The sequence below is a fragment of the Ceratosolen solmsi genome, unplaced genomic scaffold (genome assembly GCF_000503995.2).
Source record: "Ceratosolen solmsi marchali unplaced genomic scaffold, CerSol_1.0 scaffold13, whole genome shotgun sequence".
Taxonomy (NCBI): Eukaryota; Metazoa; Arthropoda; class Insecta; order Hymenoptera; family Agaonidae; genus Ceratosolen; species Ceratosolen solmsi.
Genome location: NW_011948418.1, coordinates 10,825,332 through 10,845,284, shown reverse-complemented (window position 1 = coordinate 10,845,284; position 19,953 = coordinate 10,825,332). Strand labels below are relative to the sequence as shown.

The 19,953-nt window shown below is 27.1% G+C and overlaps 1 protein-coding gene across 1 annotated transcript in view; it reads right to left on the bottom strand.

Annotated features, from left to right (window-relative positions):
- AcCoAS (acetyl coenzyme A synthase) overlaps positions 1-17,299 on the bottom strand; it is a 26,289-nt gene extending 8,990 nt beyond the window's left edge. Inside the window, exons 1-8 of the mRNA XM_011497211.1 lie at positions 16,948-17,299; positions 13,921-14,136; positions 5,529-5,724; positions 3,077-3,302; positions 2,075-2,240; positions 1,611-1,803; positions 610-765; positions 323-490 (exon numbers count right to left, since the gene is read on the bottom strand). Coding sequence (XP_011495513.1) covers positions 323-490; positions 610-765; positions 1,611-1,803; positions 2,075-2,240; positions 3,077-3,302; positions 5,529-5,724; positions 13,921-14,136; positions 16,948-17,036 — 1,410 coding nt within the window. The 5' untranslated portion in view covers positions 17,037-17,299. The remainder of the gene's footprint in view (positions 1-322; positions 491-609; positions 766-1,610; positions 1,804-2,074; positions 2,241-3,076; positions 3,303-5,528; positions 5,725-13,920; positions 14,137-16,947) is intronic.
- Positions 17,300-19,953: the final 2,654 nt, after the last annotated feature.

The window sequence follows — 19,953 nt, the reverse complement described above, 5'->3', positions numbered from 1 at the left end:
TCTCTCTATCTCTCTCTATCTCTCTCTATCTCTCTATCTATCTATCTCTATCTCTCACACCAACCCCGCGTACATCCACTCATACACACTCACTCACTCTATCTATGCAGATGGTAAAAAATTGGTAATGATTTGCTTTTGTTGTCAAATTAAAATTTTCGCTTACAAGTCGTAATATCATATTATCAATACACTGTAGTATATTGCAGCGAGTGGTGCTTTTACTTTTTTACACGATAATAATTTACATTATCAATTTCATTTTTAAAACTTTTGATAATATTCACGGTAGTTAAATAAATTAAAAAAAAAAGAAACTCACGGCTGAGCCGGGTTTCATAGGTGTTGCACCAGGTAGAGGAGTAATAACGTGTCCACCGGTTTCAGTCTGCCAAAATGTGTCCGCTATACTGCATTTTCCATGCCCTACCAGATTGTAAAACCAGAGCCAAGCTTCCGAATTAATTGGTTCGCCGACTGATCCGAGGACCTGAAATTATTTAAGAAATAGTCGCGCTAAAGGACAACTTGTTGCTAAAAACATTGAAAAGTAAAGTGTTTATGAAAGTTTGGATTTCTATTTTTTTTTTTTTTTTTTTTTTTGTCTACCTTAAGCGTGCCCAAATCATGTTTCTTCACCAGATTGTCGCCAAATTTCATGAGCGAACGAATTGCTGTCGGTGCCGTGTAAAACTGATTGACTTTATATTTATCCACTACTGACCAATATCTGTCGTTCGTTGGATAGAACGGAGTTCCTTCGAACTGAAAGATCATTTGTAATGTAAGGAATTTAACTCAAACAATTTGGATATAATGTCAGTCAAGTTTTTTAACCTACGCACAGAAATAGCGATTCAGTTAAATAATAAAAAATATTTTAAACTCGAATTTCAACATATAAGTTAAATATATTTAAAGGATATCTATTATATATAATATACATGTCTAAAAAAACTAAATATTACTTGTAAGCAGTAAAAATAATCAGGAAAAATCTTTCTTATAGAATATAAGCGGAAATATCAGTTTTATTGGAATTTAAAATTTTAACAATTCATATTGTTTAATTAATTATGAAATGAGACTTTATTGCAATTTTAGGTAAGGAAATCGAACATATTAAATCAATATCTCAGGTATTATATATATTCAAAGTATCTGAAAAAATATAATTGTATAAGCATTCTATTTCTGAAATCGCAATTTTCCGATATAAAGTGTTATTTTAATAATTAACATATAATACAATAACTAAGCATAGACGATATAAAACACAAAACTATTAGCATTTTTAAAATATGTAAAATTTGAAAGCCTTACATTTTCGTATTATACAAAAATATGAGAAATTTAAATGTTCAACAAATGATCGAATTTAATAATTTTAACTATCTCAATATCGAATGTCATTATTTATTAATTATTTACGTATTAGAGGATATTTCTACTAAAATTTTAATAATATTTTTATATTAAAGCCTAAGTAAATTCACATGAAAAGCTTTAATTTCTGCCAATGAGTAATATGAACATTTGCCGATATTATCATTTCACTAACGTCGATCGACATTTTACGAACTTTTATGGCCGTTATACGGAATAAGTACCAGAACAGAAGTTGCCCCATTAGCTAATGGGCCATAAACAACATAGGTGTGTCCAGTAATCCAGCCAATGTCGGCGGTACACCAGTAGACATCACCGGGATGATAATCGAAAACGTACTTGAAGGTTGTCGCTGCATATATCAAATATCCCCCAGTAGTGTGTAATACACCCTTAGGCTTTCCCGTCGAGCCGCTGAAAAAATATTATTTTTATAAATATCTTAGCAGGTGGCCAACATGTTTTTAACTACCCAAACGTCTTCCCGAACGAAAATCACAATTTATCCCTATAATCTGCCCATTCCATCGGACATACTTTTACGAGTTGATCAATGTCTCTCGATTGCCTTATCGTTCAATTAATTCACAAATAATTACGAAATTCGCCGACTCTCGGTACTCATCGAGCTTCCTAACGAATAAATCAATGCTTCCCTAGAAGTGTTAAAGTGAAAAAACGTTACCTCGTGTACAGAATGAATAGCGGATCTTCCGCTGATACCCAAACTGGATAGCAACTGGTCTCAGCCTCTTCCATTTCATCGTGCCACCATGAGTCGCGATCATCGTCCCAAGGAATTTGTTGTGAGTCTCCGTTCGAATTGCCATTCGTAGCACCGTCCCTACGAACTATTACGGCAAAAATTCAATACAGGCGTTAATTGCGTTTTATTTTAGTACGTAGATGCCTCGCCGTTACGTATATAATTACATCATCATTCGCTGAGAAGAGCGGAATTAAATAAATTATAACTGCCGTAAGTATTTCCGTATAATAGAATGCAAAAGCTTATTCATTGTTAGGAAGGAGCATTTAGGTGTTTTAAAACAATAATTAATATGAATTTGTTAAATAAAATAAAAAACCCATATTATAACTAATTTAATTTTTAAGATACTATTCGTTTAAAAACTTCATTTATCTGACGTTACGTAATAATTGTTTTGCTTTGTTTACATATGTGATTTATAAATTTTAGTGACAAATACCGAAACAAATTTATAATCACTGAAAATTTCACGATTTTATTTCCTAAATTTGAGATTGAATTTTATTCAATACGAATAAAATTAATGCATTATAAATATATCTATTATTAATATGTCCATATTATTCAAGTTATGCAAGAATTGTAGGGGAAAAATGAAATTTTTTGGGAATAAGACTATATATTATAAAAAAAATTTTTTTTTTTGGAACAAATTATAAATTTATAAGATGTATAAAAATTTTTCAAGGGATATACATTCTACATAAAAGCTTATTATTAACGTTATAGGGACGAAGTTGATGCATAAGTCTGTTATAGTATTATGAAATAGGATTTTCATTTCTTAGATACATCGCATAGATTAAAAGGTAATTTTTTTACAATTACCTTTAATTCTTACAAGAGTGAGAAAGAAAAATTTTTTATAATGTTTATAAGGAGCTTGTACATTTGTGAAACAGAAAAAATACTAACTTCCTTCGCCTTTGCCTTTGGGTGACGTGAGCCGCCTGAGATGCGACACAACTACGCAATTTTCGACTTCGTGACCTTGACACTTGACCTTCTTCAGAGCTTCGTCGCAAATGACCTTCAATAAAAGAAGTTTCTCGCCACGCCAAACGCCATCGGCTGTAATCAGCATCTTTGCCTTCGAATCGAGTATCCTCTCGGCCAAGGAATCGGCAGAGTAGCCGGCAAACTATACATAATTCGTACAATTACATTAAACTTGTCATTTTAATGAATCATGAAATTATTGATGCAATAAAATAAAATTCGACATTTACAATAACGTGTACGTCTGTCTTTGATCAAGTTATGAAATATGATAACAATCATTTCATTTTAAGCATTTTATTTCAAGCAATACATTAGTAGTAACATATAGTAGCATAATTAAAAGAAATTCAAAAGACATTTAAATTACAATATAAAATGAAATAGGAAAACATAATTTATTAATGTTAGCAAAGATTAATATTTTCTTAATATTTATAATTATTAACATAATGTCTTATCTTTAATACTATATAGTTTAATACTTAGTAGCATTGAAAACATAAAAAATTGCAAAGATATCGAAGGATGTATAATATAATACTTCAACAAAAGTATTTTCATGATTAATTTTTCCAAATCATTTTTACCTTATTATCTTATTAATTTATCTAGTTTCAAAGTAGAGAATCTTTTTCAAAAATTCTTTCTTTTAAATAGATAATATTATTGCTAAGAATCTTATATTTCAATTTATGATTTGTAATAGAATTTAAAAGGTAAAAAATATAAATCTAAATATTAATATTTCAGATTTTATATTTTATACAAAAATACCGAATTTAAATTTACATGTAGTATTTTTATTAGTAAATGTTAATTTAATTAAATATGTACAAAAAATTTTCTACTATTAGAATAAAATTTATTATATTGAGTCCAAAAGGAAATTTATATATTTAAAAAATCCAGAATACGAAGAAAATTTTTTTTATTTCCTTTCATACTTTTTTTTTTTTTTTTTTTTTTTTCTTTCAAGAATTGCTAAAAATCGTTAATTCAACACAAATGAATAACGATATATTTTTATTTGTTCTAACGTTCGAAGGTCTGATTAACATTTAAATAAGAAAAATTGCTTTGAAAATCTATGTTTCTCTCAATAAACGTACAAGAAAATTATATAGTAGTTGCAGGCTAATATTAGTTGATCTTTTTTTTCCTATTTTGTATTTATTTTAGATCGTTTACAGAAAATATGTTCCAATTCATTTAGTTTTTCATTAATGAATAATGGTTTGCATAAGTCACTATAGTATTTGTATATTATTCGTATATTTGTATATTTGTACATTATAGTATTCATTTGATTTATAAGAAATGTTTAGTTTTTAAATGAAGTGAAGTAAGTTTAGTTCAATTTTATGAGTTAACAAAGACTGGGTTATTTATGGAAAATAATGTCTGACCGGACACGGCATATATCTACGTATCCAAAGTGCCAAAGTATATATTATTTTATTAATTTATTTTTCTTCTTCTTCTTCTTCTTCTTATCATTATTATTATTTCTATTAGTTATATTAAATACAAGTCTTTATGAGCATTATTTGTTAAAGTCTGTAATAATTTAAATAATATGTATGAAACTTCATATAGTATGTACTTATTTATTTAAACGATAAAGCATTAGAAAATCACGAACGAAGTTATATTATAAAAATTACATATAAAAATATATTTATTTTAATTACTGTACAATTAAGTTTTGTAATTGTATATATATATATTTTTTTTTTCTACAAGAGCGTATCATAATAAGGAACCTGTACTCTCTCATGTTGCATAAAATATTAAAATAAATTTAAAAAATAGATAACGCATCTTTATCAGTCATTATCTGAATTACATAGTTTAAAATGAACTACATTATTTAGATTTTTCAAGCAATAATATATTGTGATGCATAATAAATATAATTATAGTACTCAATGATAACGAAGGAAATTATTGCACATTCATTTTGAGAATTGATTTTACAATATATTTATAATATTTATTAGTTCCATTAAATCGACTACTAGTTTCATAATATTGAATAATGTAAAAGAATTATGTATTTTGAAAATTATTATTTATACATTGATTACTATATGGGATTGCACGTGTCTCTTTATACGCAATGAGGACGATTTTGTAAATAAATTAATAATTAGATTTAAAGTACCGACAGTTCAGGCCTAGATACTAATAAATATTTAACATTATACCGAATTACTGAATTTAAGGAAGTTTTAATATTAAAAAATGAGCCTTTCAAGTCTTAATACATGGATGTATATTTAAAGAGTAGGTGTAACGAAGAAAGTACCTTACCCTAGATCATAAAAATCCAAATAGTTTAGTTCGTTACAAAGGTATTACTCACCACGACACTGTGCACTGCGCCGATCCTCGTGCACGCGAGCATCGCAATCGGAAGCTCAAGGATCATGGGCATGTAGATGGCGACACGGTCGCCCTTTTGAATGCCTTTTGACTTGAGTATGTTGGCGAACCGGCAAACCTCCTCCAAGAGCTTGCGGTAGGTCAAGCGCGAGTAATCGTCGGGATCGTTCCCCTCCCTTAATTCAACAAATTAAAGATCCATTTATGAGAATTATATAGATTTTTTAAATATGTTAAATACTAGATGGAAAATTTGTAACGATAATCGACGATTCTGTAAAATGCGTTAGAGTATCTGAACAAGACACTGGCTAAATTCTGTTATACAAACACGCGCACGCACATACGTACAAGCGGGTGCACAAGCAGACGCACGCGCACGCGCACGCACATACGTACAAGCACGCGCAAAAGCAGACGCACATGTACACGGGCACGCGCACACGCACACACATAAGTAAATGCATTTAAATTAAAATTTTAGAATTTTTGTAAAGAATTATCATTTTTGACTAATTAAATATTGAAGTTGTTTTAAAAAGGAGAGATATTTTAGAATACTTGTAACCTAATATTTATAAACAATTGGCTCAAAAGTAAATAAAAAAATAATTCATTTAAAATAATTTACATAAAGAGAATATTAAAATATTTTATAAAATTTTAAATTATAATTATATAGAGGTCCATACTTTGATTTATATTATTATCTAAACCCGAACCGATTTTAATTATTTATTATATTTTGATAGTTTCAATAAATAGTTTACGTTTATTATAAATTCATTAGTTTATTTGTTTTTATTTAATCTGAAATTTATTTTAAAAAATTCATATTATTTTTCTAAAGATTATAAAGTTTATAAATATATTGTTAACAAATATGTATTAATGAAAATAAAAAAAACTCTTCTAATGAATAAACTTTCGAGCGTGAATTTTAAATTCCATTATTCGACAATGGTATTATTTAACTAACAATAAGCATTTTTGTTAATGCAATAATACATCATTAATTGTTGATTCAGCTAAGTAAAATTATAATTAAGACAATTATGCATTTCAATTTATTTTTATTTGATTTTTTACAAAATCAAATCGTTGTTAATTTATATATAATAATAAAGTCATGATTCGATGATGAACTTGAGATTTTAAGGTGTTTACGAAAAATAGATTGCGTGTAATATACATGATACAAGCATGGACAAGTCAATGTGTGTGAGACAAAAACGCGTGAATGGAAAAATTAGGTGCAGTGATTGTTCTTATCAATTTCACACATGTGATACCGAATTTTTTGTGTCACCACTATTTCTATGGATGCTTTTGAAATTTTTCATGATTCATATTAAATATATATTACATTTTAAAACATATAATTTTTAAAAATAAATTTCACCCTCAGATACAATAAAGAAAGAAAAATTTATAAAAATGAATAAAAATTATACAAGTTAGAATTATAGAATTTAAGAAAACTAAAAGAAAAATTATTAAAAAAAAAATATTCATAATTATATCATTACTATTAATTATACCTGATTAAATTATTTAGTTAATATTTCTCTATAATATAATGTAATGAAATGTTATACATTTTATCCATAAAATAATTTATTATTATATATAAAAGTGCATTTCCCTAATCTATTTGCTTTTCATATAATTTGGTGAACATAATTTAGTATGTTTTATTAAAAAACAAGTAATATAAGTACTGTCAAAAATAAATAATGATTATTCTATTATTAAATACTATGAATAAGAATTACGAACGAAATTTAATAATTTTCTTTTACAATAAAATATGTTTATGAAAATATATATTGCTGGTCTCTCATGAATATTGCTGAATGAACGTTACATCTTTATTAGTTTTAGCATGTTGTTACTAGAATATTAATCTTATATGTATTTAATTATTTATTCTAGAATATATTATATATATATATATATATATATATATATATACATATATATAAATATAAATTCAAATATTTGTATAGGTTCTAAGAAACACAAATGTAAATTAGAATGAAATATTAATCAATTTTTTAAGTTAATTTATGCAATGACAAGTAAAATTATGAATATCTAATATATTAAATAGATTTCACAAAGGCTATAGTTCTTAAAAATCTGAGTTTTATGTATTACAAAATTATATATTCATCAAACTTTATAATTGAACAGTCAATCAGCGACTTAAAATGGAATTAAATATTTTAATTTAGACCATAGCTTTATTCGATACAATATAAATACTATATCGGCTACTATAAATTCTGACGTACATATTAAGTTCTTTTAACAAAATAGTATGAATACAAATATATTTTTTATTATAAAAGAAGTGAAATTATTTATATTAAATCATCGAAATTCACATTTATTACATTATGTGGTGATGGAGAAGTTATATAATTGTTTATTATAGATAATATAATTCAATTGAAGTTTGCTTTTAAATAGACGAAAAAAATTATTATTTATAAAAATGTGTATGAATATGAAGTTCTTACACTTAAGAATATGAATATTATATATTACATATTAATCTATTGTTTATAAAGATTAGATAAATAATTATAATTATGGTTTCAAGTAATAAATGGATTACACAAAATATATATATATATATCTAGAGATATGAATGTCTCTGCAAATAGTATTTAGTTTGATTAAATAGATAAAATAATTGTAATATAAATGATATTCTGCCAATTTTATATTCAAGCATATTCGAATAATTAATATAAAATATATTTGTGTATAACAGTGAATAGTTATTATTATTATTATTATTATTGACTATATAATTAGTCTTTATTTTTAACAAAATTAAAAGAGAATATGGTTATAGATTAAAATTTATCTAACAAAAAATTGAATGTTTGCATAAAAACAAATTTTAAGTTTACATCTAAACTATTATTATAATAGTCATTTGATAAAATTAAAATTAATATTAATTAACATTCAAATTAATGCATTTTTGCATTTCGTATGAAAAATTGCATCTAATTTAACATGTGGAGATATTCCTGAAATGTTTCTTTACTTTATTTATTTATTCATTTTATTTATTAACAATTAAACTATGAAAATGTAATATAGAAGGTTCAGTTAACAGTGAATATTTTTATAATTATATCATAGGTTTACATATATGTCCCGATGTACTGATTCTACCCATTTAATTATTTATTAATTATATCATTTTAAATAGATATAATTTTAAATTTCATAGGAATAAATCGAGTTTCATTCTTCGCGAGTGTAACTTTGTACAAAAAAATTATATTAAAAATTGTTTCAGTATTATTTAATTAATTTTATTTTATTTTATTTAATTAATTTAATAATCGAATATATCAGTCAGGTATAATTATAATTATCATCTATGAGGATTCATGATGAAATGAGTTAATTAGATTGTTAATGAAAGATTTCAAATATATATCATGTCTTTTTTTAGTTTGTGATTAAATGAAATATTCTCGAATCAAACTAGGCAAAAATTAAATTATCTTCATAAAATTAAATTATATAAAGACATACATAAATGAATTGTTGCCAATTCGCCAAACAAATATATATATATATATATATATATATATATATATATATGTGTGACAATATTTTAAAAATATATGTAAATTATTTGAAAAGCATTAGTTTTAATGAGTGAGAAATGCAGAATTAATAGAATTTTTATTTGTACAATAAGACACGTTTGTTTCTGCAATTGATAAATAATTGCTATTTCTTGATTATATAGCTCATTGTATCATACATTTATTTATTACCATGAATTTATTCATGGATAATATAATAATATTTATTATTATTCATGAAACGTACGTGAAAAAACGAACAAGTAAAATTTAATAAGTTATTTGACAAAAATTTTTATTTAATAATTTTAATCTGTATTATATCGTTTCGATTACGAAGATATATTTAATTAATATTCTATTTATTTTTTTATAGATAATATTTATTCAATGGCTCAAAAAAATTTCGTGCTGTTTCTTGTCGAACGTTTACGTCCCTTAATTGCAAATCATTGCTACATTAATTTTTATTGTATTAGTGGTTCGATTAAGTAATAAGTGCAAAGGGATATAGAATATTAGTGTGAGTACATTTTATTTCAAAGCTTAAATGAATGAAAATATTTTGTTGAAATACGGATATCGAAGAATACTCATTTAAATCATTACTGAGATTTCAATGTCCAAACAATTATATTATAAAACAATACCATTTGCATTTTGAAATATAATGTTTCTACTTAATAATATTTTTGTATTGCTCAAGTATTTCTTCTTCTGACAAAATGAGTTAACAATTTCTTTGGAAGTTACAATCATCGCGTGATGAATTCTATTAATAATGATACATTACTGTTATTTCGTGCGATTAAACTTAACGCGTTTGTATTAAAAAATTGGTCATCCGATATTTTATCATCATTTTATGAAAGAGAAAGTGAAAAGTGTATTATCTAAAATGTAACGTAAAAAAAGGGAGAAATCTTATCAGTTCGATATAGAACATGTACACACATACACATGTGCGTACATAAATCGTACGATACAGCTCGTGATTGAAGAAAGACCACGTGCGATCTGTATTATGTCACGTGTAAGCAAAATTGCAAGATCGTGTCACAAAATACTGGTAAATTATTATCTTTTTAGTTTCGTCAAAAAAGATTATCAATATCTATAAGAACACATTATATTTACTAATGAACAGTGTAAGTATTGATATACAAGTTTTTTCGTATCGATGAAAACTAAATAAATCAATTTCATACAATGTTAATATATTATAAAAATGATTATAAAAAAACTTATTTATAAAAATGTAAATATTTTATTGGAAATAAATAATTAAACGTATAAGTATATTTTAAATATATATATATATATATGTGTGTGTGTTTGTGTGTGTGTGTGTGTGCGCGCGCGCGCGCGCGTGTGTACGATAAAAATAATGCCTACATGTCAATTCATTTTATTTATAAAAAACTATAGCCTGTTTAAGTTATTGTTATTGTAAAAACATGATCATTAATTAAAATCAATTAATAGATCCGTTTTTGTTATTCGATAAAGCTGTAATAAGAATTAGTGAAATGAATTTCAGAAAAGTAATTATTTACATGATGGAACATGTAATTTTATGATTTAACATTTATTTAATTATCTTTAGGATTTTGTTTATAATGCCAAAAACTATAATTCGTACAATTAAAACAAATTTTATACGTACGTTAATTAAATCTTTTTATAGCATGTAAATAACTTATAGTTTATATTAGTATTTATTATATTATTTATTATATTATATATACCGAGTACATAATATATTTTATTAAGACAGTTGGATATGAATTTCATTAACAATATAAAATTTTACGTCAGCATACTATTTGCCTCTTAAATATTGACAATGTATGCACGAAAAACAGAAACCAATTATGTTTTAGTCATATCCGAATAGTATAAATCATATAAATGTAAATATAGGCATTATAAGATTTAATGTAATTGTACAATAATTACTCATGAATATTTGTTGACTCAGCAAATTTGTTTGGAAATATTCAACCAATATTCTCTACATGTACAATAATTCTATCTTGGCTTTTGAAACGTTAGGATGACTTTATTGATAAAATACGCTGTAACAAAGGCATATATAAGTCATTATAGTAGAAGAAAATTGACGTACCTACTTTTACAATCAAATTACAATAATCGATTATCTGGCTGTAATGATGCATTATTTATTTCGTCTGCATATTACGTATTAAAAAGTATTTGATGCTTATTATTTATTAAATAATTTAAATTTTTATAAGTCACAATTGTTTATAAATGGTTGATAATTATAATAATGAGGATCATTATAATGCAAAGTTAATGTTTCAGAGAAAATTTTGAGAATTTTGAGCCCGATGCGTAATTACCAAAACAGTTGAAATTCAGAGCTCAGAGTGCTTCAATTGAAATAATATGCTTTTTCCAATAACACAGTTTAGATTTTTCAAATTAATTTTAAGAGTTGGTAACGAGCGTATAAGTGACTTGCGTCTACGTGTACCTACGATTCTTTATGTGCTGAAGAATATTTAAATTCCCAATGAACGGCGGTCAGTGGCTCTAAATGAACTTAAAAATCGCTCGTATAATTTATATGTTTCAACTTACTTGATTTTCTCTTATGTAGTATTTTTTTTTTTTTTTTTTTTTTTTTTTTTTGTACAATATGCACAATAAATTTGATAAATATACATTTAATATTAGGGTAGGAATGAAAACAATATGTTCAAATTTATTTGTCTATTATGTAATTCGGCGAAATATTTATTGAGTAATTATTATTAAGTGACTAAAAACTTTGTCAATTAATGTATTTGAAAGCCTTTGCCGTCATTTCTAAAATATTTTATTTGGAATTTTAAACAAATTGCATTTTACATAAAAATTTAGCGCAAAAAAGATGTCGCTGTATATCAACGAATGAAAACAAGAATAAGGAATATGAAGATATTTTTTTTTGCGTAAAAGTGTATGAATTATTAGTAATATTGTAAAATATAAATAAGTTAAAGAGGAAAAAATTTGATACATTTATAATTGAATAAAATTTATATTATTTATAATGATAATAATAATTGAAAAATAATATTATTTTATATTGTTAATAATCGACTCACTGGGAATGTATATATACAACAAACATTATTAATGGCAATTTTATATTAACAAACATATTATATACATTAAAAAAATTAAATTACTAATATTTTTATCGTTAATTTTACAAGACCTGTTAGTAAAAGTGTAAAAATTAATTTTTATTATATTATATACTTAGAAAAATGAAAGAAAAAGGAATATTTATAATTACAAAATTTATATAAAATCATTCATGTATTATAAATTATTTATAATTTTTATTGAAGCTTTTATTAATATTATTGATAATGTTCTTTTGTATTAACCAAATTATGCGTCTATATTTTTATTATCTTTATAACATTTGTAAGTTAAGCGTAAATTTAAATACTAAATTTGATAAATTATAGGTCTTTTATTCTTTGAAACTTCAATTTTTATATTATTATTTTTATTGTTAACATTATGTATCTAATGCTAAAGATTAAAGAACATTTCATATTTTGTCATTGATGAGTTTATTATTACTTCTCATATTTTATCCCCTAGTATAATTGTTTCGGCACTAATCTAGAATCTAATTTATTATCTGCATGGAAAAATACATATATAACAAAAGCAACGACAAAAGACATATAAATATTAATATAAATCTAAATAGCTTTTTAATACTGATTTACGATGCTGAACATCTTTTGTATTTCACAACTATTTTACCGTTGAGAACATTAAATATTATAGTTAACATAAAACACTTAAAATTTAAGAATTGTCATTTACTGATTAAAAAATCATTTCTTAAACAAGAAATTTTGTAGATCAGCTATAACCGGCGAAGAAATTAAACAGTAATTCTTATTATAAAAAAATGAAAGAATTATAATAACTTAATTGTCTATTTTATCTCCATGTATAAACAAATATAAGACATTTATTTATGTTACTAACATAGATTTAGAGTCTTTTCCTTTACAGTTTCAGTAAGTATATTATATAAAATTTTACTTGAATTAAAATTATACTATTAGTTAAATAAATTATAAATTATTTTTAAATATATTATTGTTTAGCTTTGCATATATTTTTTTATTATGAAAATATATTTTTATATTTATTAGTGCATTATAATTATATCAATTAAATAATCATCTATTTGCAAGTAATGATTAATATCATTTATAAATATAGTTAAAGAAAAATAAATAACTTTTATTTCACTTATAATGAATGTTTAATATTTAAAATGAATAAAAATAACACTTTAGTATTTTTTTTTTTAATACAGCAATTAATAAAAAAGTTTGGTGTACGATACAAAACAAATAAATTAATGCAAACAGCTTCATTTTGATTTCTGATTATATTAAAGAAAATATAATTTGCTAAAAAAAATTACATCTGCTACTGAATGAAAAATATAAATGTTATTTTGAATCAGTTAATTTTTACACAATTCTGTAATTTGAATTTTTCTATTGAAGATTGTAAATATTTATAACCCATTCATATGTCGAGAATTTTTCATAAAATTTCTTTAAAATCATATTATTAGAAAATATAAGAATATATAATTGATATGTTATGATAAATATGGTATATATATATATATATATATATATATATATATATATTATGTCTATATGATAATTTTATTAATGTAAAAATGGAATTTACCAATAAAAGGCCACTTGATCGCCCTTTCCACTTTTGACATTTTTGTCGAGTAAATTGAAACTCAAATTTGTTGTTGCTCCTTCCATCCATTTGATATAGATATCACCTTCATTTAAATTGAAATTATAAGAAAAAAATTTTTCCTCGGTCGTTTCTGTTTCCCAATAGAATTCCTTAGCAATTTTACCCCAAAATTGTGCAGGATTTTGTATTGATCTGTAGACAAATAATTTTAATGCTTGTTAATACATAATGAAATGTATATGTTTTATTAGTTTTGTACGTATATATATATATATATATATTTTTTTTTTCTTCTATAAATATATATAGATATCTGAATTCTTAAGAATTAAATAAAAAATTTACATGAATCATTGTATTTAAGGTGTCAATGTCAATTTAAGATATATAAGGAAAATTTAAATAATTTTTCCAATTGACATTGTTCCAATTAATAATCTATTATAACGCTATAAATAATTATTACAATTAATTAACTATTCCATGCCCATTTATATTAGCTCGAAATTTACTATTATTATTAATCTCTTAATAAAATATGCAATACCGCCCGTTGTAAAGAAATTCACGTTAAAAGGATAAAATGGCAAAACATTAGACATTAATATCTTTTTTTTAGGCTAACGTATAATTTATTTACATAGTGCATATTGTCCATGTAAATTTATATATTTTAGTTCTCAAAAAGTAGTAACTCGTTATGTAAGTGCGTCAGATACAATGTTGTCTAATATTTACGTTAAATTTAAAACAACTAATTATTCAATAATTAAAACTAATTATAAAATTATCTATACTATTTCAGAATTTCCACATTATACAAAATAATTTTTCTATCAATTTATATTTTAACGAAGTATTCCATGGCATTGTACAGAATCTAAGAATGCAACTTCCATTCAAGGTTATACTTACTCGCAATATCATACGAATACTTTCACGTTAACGTAAACTCGTAATCAAAGAATCGTAGAGTATATACATATAAAGTTCTATAAAATATCGAGAAGTCCTGATATAATCGTAAAAGTAATTAATGACTCGGGCATTGACGATTTTGGGTAAAAAAATCACGAAAAAACGACTAAAAATTAACGCGGCTTTCCTTATTAAATTTATTACGTAATAATTTCGGCTATATCAATTTTCTTGAAATTGGGAAAAGAATGCAAAATTTTTATGTCGAAGGAAGGTTTGCGATTATTAAGGGCAATCATGGAAGACACGGTATTGACATAATATCGGGCTCATAAATATTCATAAATAATGTGAGAGGCACGAGCAAATTAACTATGTAGGTATTAATCTATGTAGGTAGGGTTGACATGGAGCGGCAAATAATCGATATGTCGTTGAAGAATTCTATTCTCGTTTATCGATGCAAGCTAAGGCGCCACGGAATTACTTATATTTAGCAGTTTCTACGTGTTGGAGCGTTGCGTATGAAATTATGATATCCACGGTAATGGTCATTGGGCAACAACTTTGTTTCATCCTGTACAATATCTCTTGGGCATAATTATATAGAGGCTCGCGCGTAGTGGAAAGGAGTACGAAGCCCGTGGTTATTCTTTCTTGTTATTAATTTTTTCACGCCGTTGGTTAAGTGATGTTACTCATTGCCTTTTATTATAAGCAATCACAAAATCGCTTTATTCAATTTAGCCGTTGATTTATCTCGCTTGATATACAATTATTCTCTCTATTCGCCTCTTGGGAGGCGATAATTTAAATATGGCGAAACAAGACGGCGGAAAGCGCGTACTGCGAGCGAATTTATCAAATACATTTTCAGCTCGGTTAGGAAACAGCGATGAAAATCATTCGAGATCCAATGTGTGGTTGATCCTTGGAAGCGCGGCATTAGAATATCGTAAATACCATGGAGGCTTACACGAGATTCTTAATCAACGTTTTATCCATGCGATTTGCATTCAGATATGATAAGACAATTATTTTAAATACCATTGGGCTTGAACTTATGTAGGTGGTGGGGGAGAGGGAGAGGTGAGAAGGGGGTGGAGGGGGTGGGGGGGGGGGGGGGGGGGGGGGGGGGGGGGGGGGGAGAATGTCATTGTCTCGCGCCTGGGCTTCGTAATATTTTTCGAAAGTCATGGCCGATTAGCGTATATTGTTTGCATTTCGGCAGTGATGATAAACAAATCTAGCGAGCGTATCTCGATTTGTAAAATTCTATTGAAGCCAAACGTATTTACGGCTCAAAGCAGCTATCTGTTTATCAATCGACAACTCGTTGTCGTTCATCCTCTATTCCGGATAAATCTATTTTAACGTATTAGACTTAATAAATTATTGTATAATTGCACGCACTCGATAGTCCATCAAACAATTAAAATGGCTTAACGACGTTTAACGACCACTTCATTTCCAGCGCAGTGCTTTAATATCTAAACGGCAAGCTATGCCAGTGTAGAATTATTAAGCCACTGTTAAGTAATAAATTATTACCAAGTTCTAAGATACACTTGCTTTTAATGAATTGGTGACTCGAAGAGTGACGACGCTCAACAAATAATGTCACTCTAGCTTTCAGTGCAAAAAGTGCAAATATCACAGTAACGCAGCTAGATATAGATAGCTAGATGGATAGACCGACAGAGAAATTGACGAGAGAGAGAGAGAGAGAGAGAGAGAGAGAGAGATAGAGAGAGAGAGAGAGAGAGTGAGTGAGTGCGTTTTACATTCATGAATTCGATCAAGAGCCGTCATAAATATTATTGTTTGGGTTTCAGTAGAGAGGCTTTCAGTAGATAAAGTCAGGGCTGCTTCGGCATGAAATTGATGTTAGGACGATGAGGCCAATTCATCGCGGGCAAGTGCAACGCGAAATAAATAGCGAGACAAAATGAGAAGCTCCGAGCGGGACAGCACCTTGACCCACGAGACTCCCGGGTACTTAACAGTTTTACTAGCCGCCCTTGAGACGCACAACAATACAAAGCCAACAAACAAAGGCGAAGAGATATAAAGCTGTCGGCTCACCTCTCGTGCATGTGCCTGTACTGCTCCATACTCTTGCAGTGCGCCTCCGTGGCAAGGGTGGGATTCGGCATGTATGTCTGGTCGGCCATGATGAGGGGGCTCGGCGTCTCGAGGTTCCTGCAGCTCCTGCGGCGCGCGCACCAACGGGCTGCGATTGTGCCGTGGCAGGAATATGAATCGAGCCGAAAATCGAAATCACCCTGCGCGCGCCCTGGAGATCTGCCTCGGCTGACCGTGGGCAAGACCGTGGGCGCTGGGGGAGGATTATTTGGACTTGAGTTTATCGGTGAGACGGGTAGGTGAGGTCCGACTAGCAATCGCCCACCTCGGTTTACTCAGTTTGTCGTCGTCGTGGTCGTTGTGGTCGTCGTGGTCGTTGTGGTCGTCGTGATTGTCCTCGTCGTCGTCGTCGTCGTCCTCGTCGTCGTCGCCTCGATCCAGGGGTGGAAAACCACGGCGATGACGCGCGTGTGCGGCCCGACCGAGAAACCGACTGCGACTGAGTGGTCGACGGAGGAGCGTGCGACGCCACTTCCCTACGATCGAATCGAGGTGGGGGTCTCCTCCGTCAAAGCGGTAGTGCGGTGGTGGAGCGCGGAGCTGGGTGGCACGGGCGGGCGGAGGGGGGGGGGGGGCTTCAGGGCTTTCGCGGGGCTTTTCATAGGGATCGAGAGATTAGCCTTGTTTTATTAGATTTAACGTTGGATATTGTTGTGTTTGGCTGCTTTAAGGATATCTCGATTATTTTCTTCATGCTTATGGGCGCGAATGACCGAAGGGTTTTTTTTTTTAATATAAAAATTTCTGACTGGAGCAGGTAGTAGAGACTATCGAGTCGACTTATTTATACTCTTTGCGATTAAATAAAATAATACACGATGAACTGTTACTATACGCAATTTTTCTGTCTGAACGATTATATTTATTTATTTATATTTATTTATATTTATTTATATTTATTTATATTTATTTATATTTATTTATATGTATTTATATTTATTTATATTTATTTATATTTATTTATATTTTTTTATATTTATTTATATTTATATATAAACGTGATGTTTTATTTTGTATCGTTGAAAAATATTATAATATCTGTATAGTAATGTTTGCTTTTGGCATTTTTCTTTGGCAGTTTTTCATTAAAGTAAGTATACCTGGTTTTTCTGCGTTTTAATAATTTTTTTGATAAACTGCCAGGCGTTGTTACATCATTTGTCATGTTCTCATTCTAAAAATTACCATTATCTAAAAAGTACAATAAAATATTATCTCAGCTATGTAAAAACAAGTTTTCTTTTATCGACATTTAATCATGTAAAGGCGACAATTTTTCTTTTATACTACATAGTTTATTTACTATTCTTTTAAACGGCTAAACTCATCGGTTTACCCCTTTATGATAAGATGAAACTTCTATTTTATCAACAGAAACGTAGATACTAAAAGAAGATGCAAAAGAAAACGAAGAATACTGAAAAACTAATGATATGTAGAATGTTATATTATTTTTTCACAATGAATTAAATGATAATTATATCAAGCTATATTAATTAAAAGAATTATCAAGATTAATCGAGGAAAACAATACATTACTAATACGTAAATTATTATACTTAACATTTATCTACTAATGTTTGGTCAGATAATTTTATTCTCTAATGAATTGCTCTAAGCAAATTTTAAATGTTTACATACACCAGAGGCTATTTAATCAAATTTTAAGCATATTATTACATTATAATATTGTAAATAATGCTCAATGGTCAAAAATACCTACTGCAGATGATAAAGTAGAAATGTTTTGGCAATGAATTTCGGAAAACTTGTAATTCCTACGTCTTACACAGGCAATACATAGTAGTATTTAATTTTACAATGAAGATGAAATTTGTTATAGAAAGCAAACGATTATGCCTAGATAAACAAAACAATTTTATGAATAAAATTTTTTTTTTTTAATTACTATAATTATATTATTTAATAGCATTCTGTTATTGCCATAAAGATAAAGAATAAAAGCTGCTATTCTGGAACTGATTAACATATTAAAAGCAAATATAAAGATGAAAATTAATCATAATTTCAACAAAATTATCGTGCATTGTTAATGCGCATAAAATATTTTACTATTGACAAATGTAAAATATTCGTTAGAAAACTAAAATAAAGTATATTGACTAGCAAATTGAAATGCCAATTATATACTGTGGAATAATCGACATTGATGATAAATCTGATATTCAGTGATCTATTCTTTATATGTATAAATTATACTTACCTTCTGAATCACCTGTTTAATGTTATTTTGTTTGAGCTCCCTTTTTACTTTACAGTATCAAACATTATTATAAAGCTTCATATTGTTTTTTTTTCTTTCTCTTACGATAACACACACACACACGCGCGCGCGGGCGCGCACACACACACACACACAAAATTTTTACGAATTAAATATATAGATATATGCAATACTTAATATATTGAACAAATGAAATTACTTTGTTGAAAAATGCAAATAAATATATTTTATCTGGTTACGTTTATGAGCCGATTAAATAGAACGGCTAATTACAATAAAATTTCAAGGATTGTTCTGTGAAAGTGAAGGGATATAGGTGAATTGAATTACAACTGAATGCAAGATCTTTAAGGCATTGCAATATTTATATTCTGCGTAGATCGATTATCATATTATATTGAATAACACCTGTTCCCAATGAATATAAACTATTATCATGATTTATTTGAACTGAAAAAAAAAATTTTTCTTCACATTGAATTGCTTGTATTCCTATTGATGTATTTATGTTGGCAAAGAATTAGCTAATGTTTTTTCTAAAACAATATCGATCTTATTTCCATTGTTTGAGTAATATAATTAAAAAAAAAAAAAAAAAAAAAAAAAAAAAAAAAAAAAAAAAAAAAAAAATAAATAAATAAAAACGAACTACATTATCATATAATGAATATATCAATATATTTCATGAATAATCAATAACT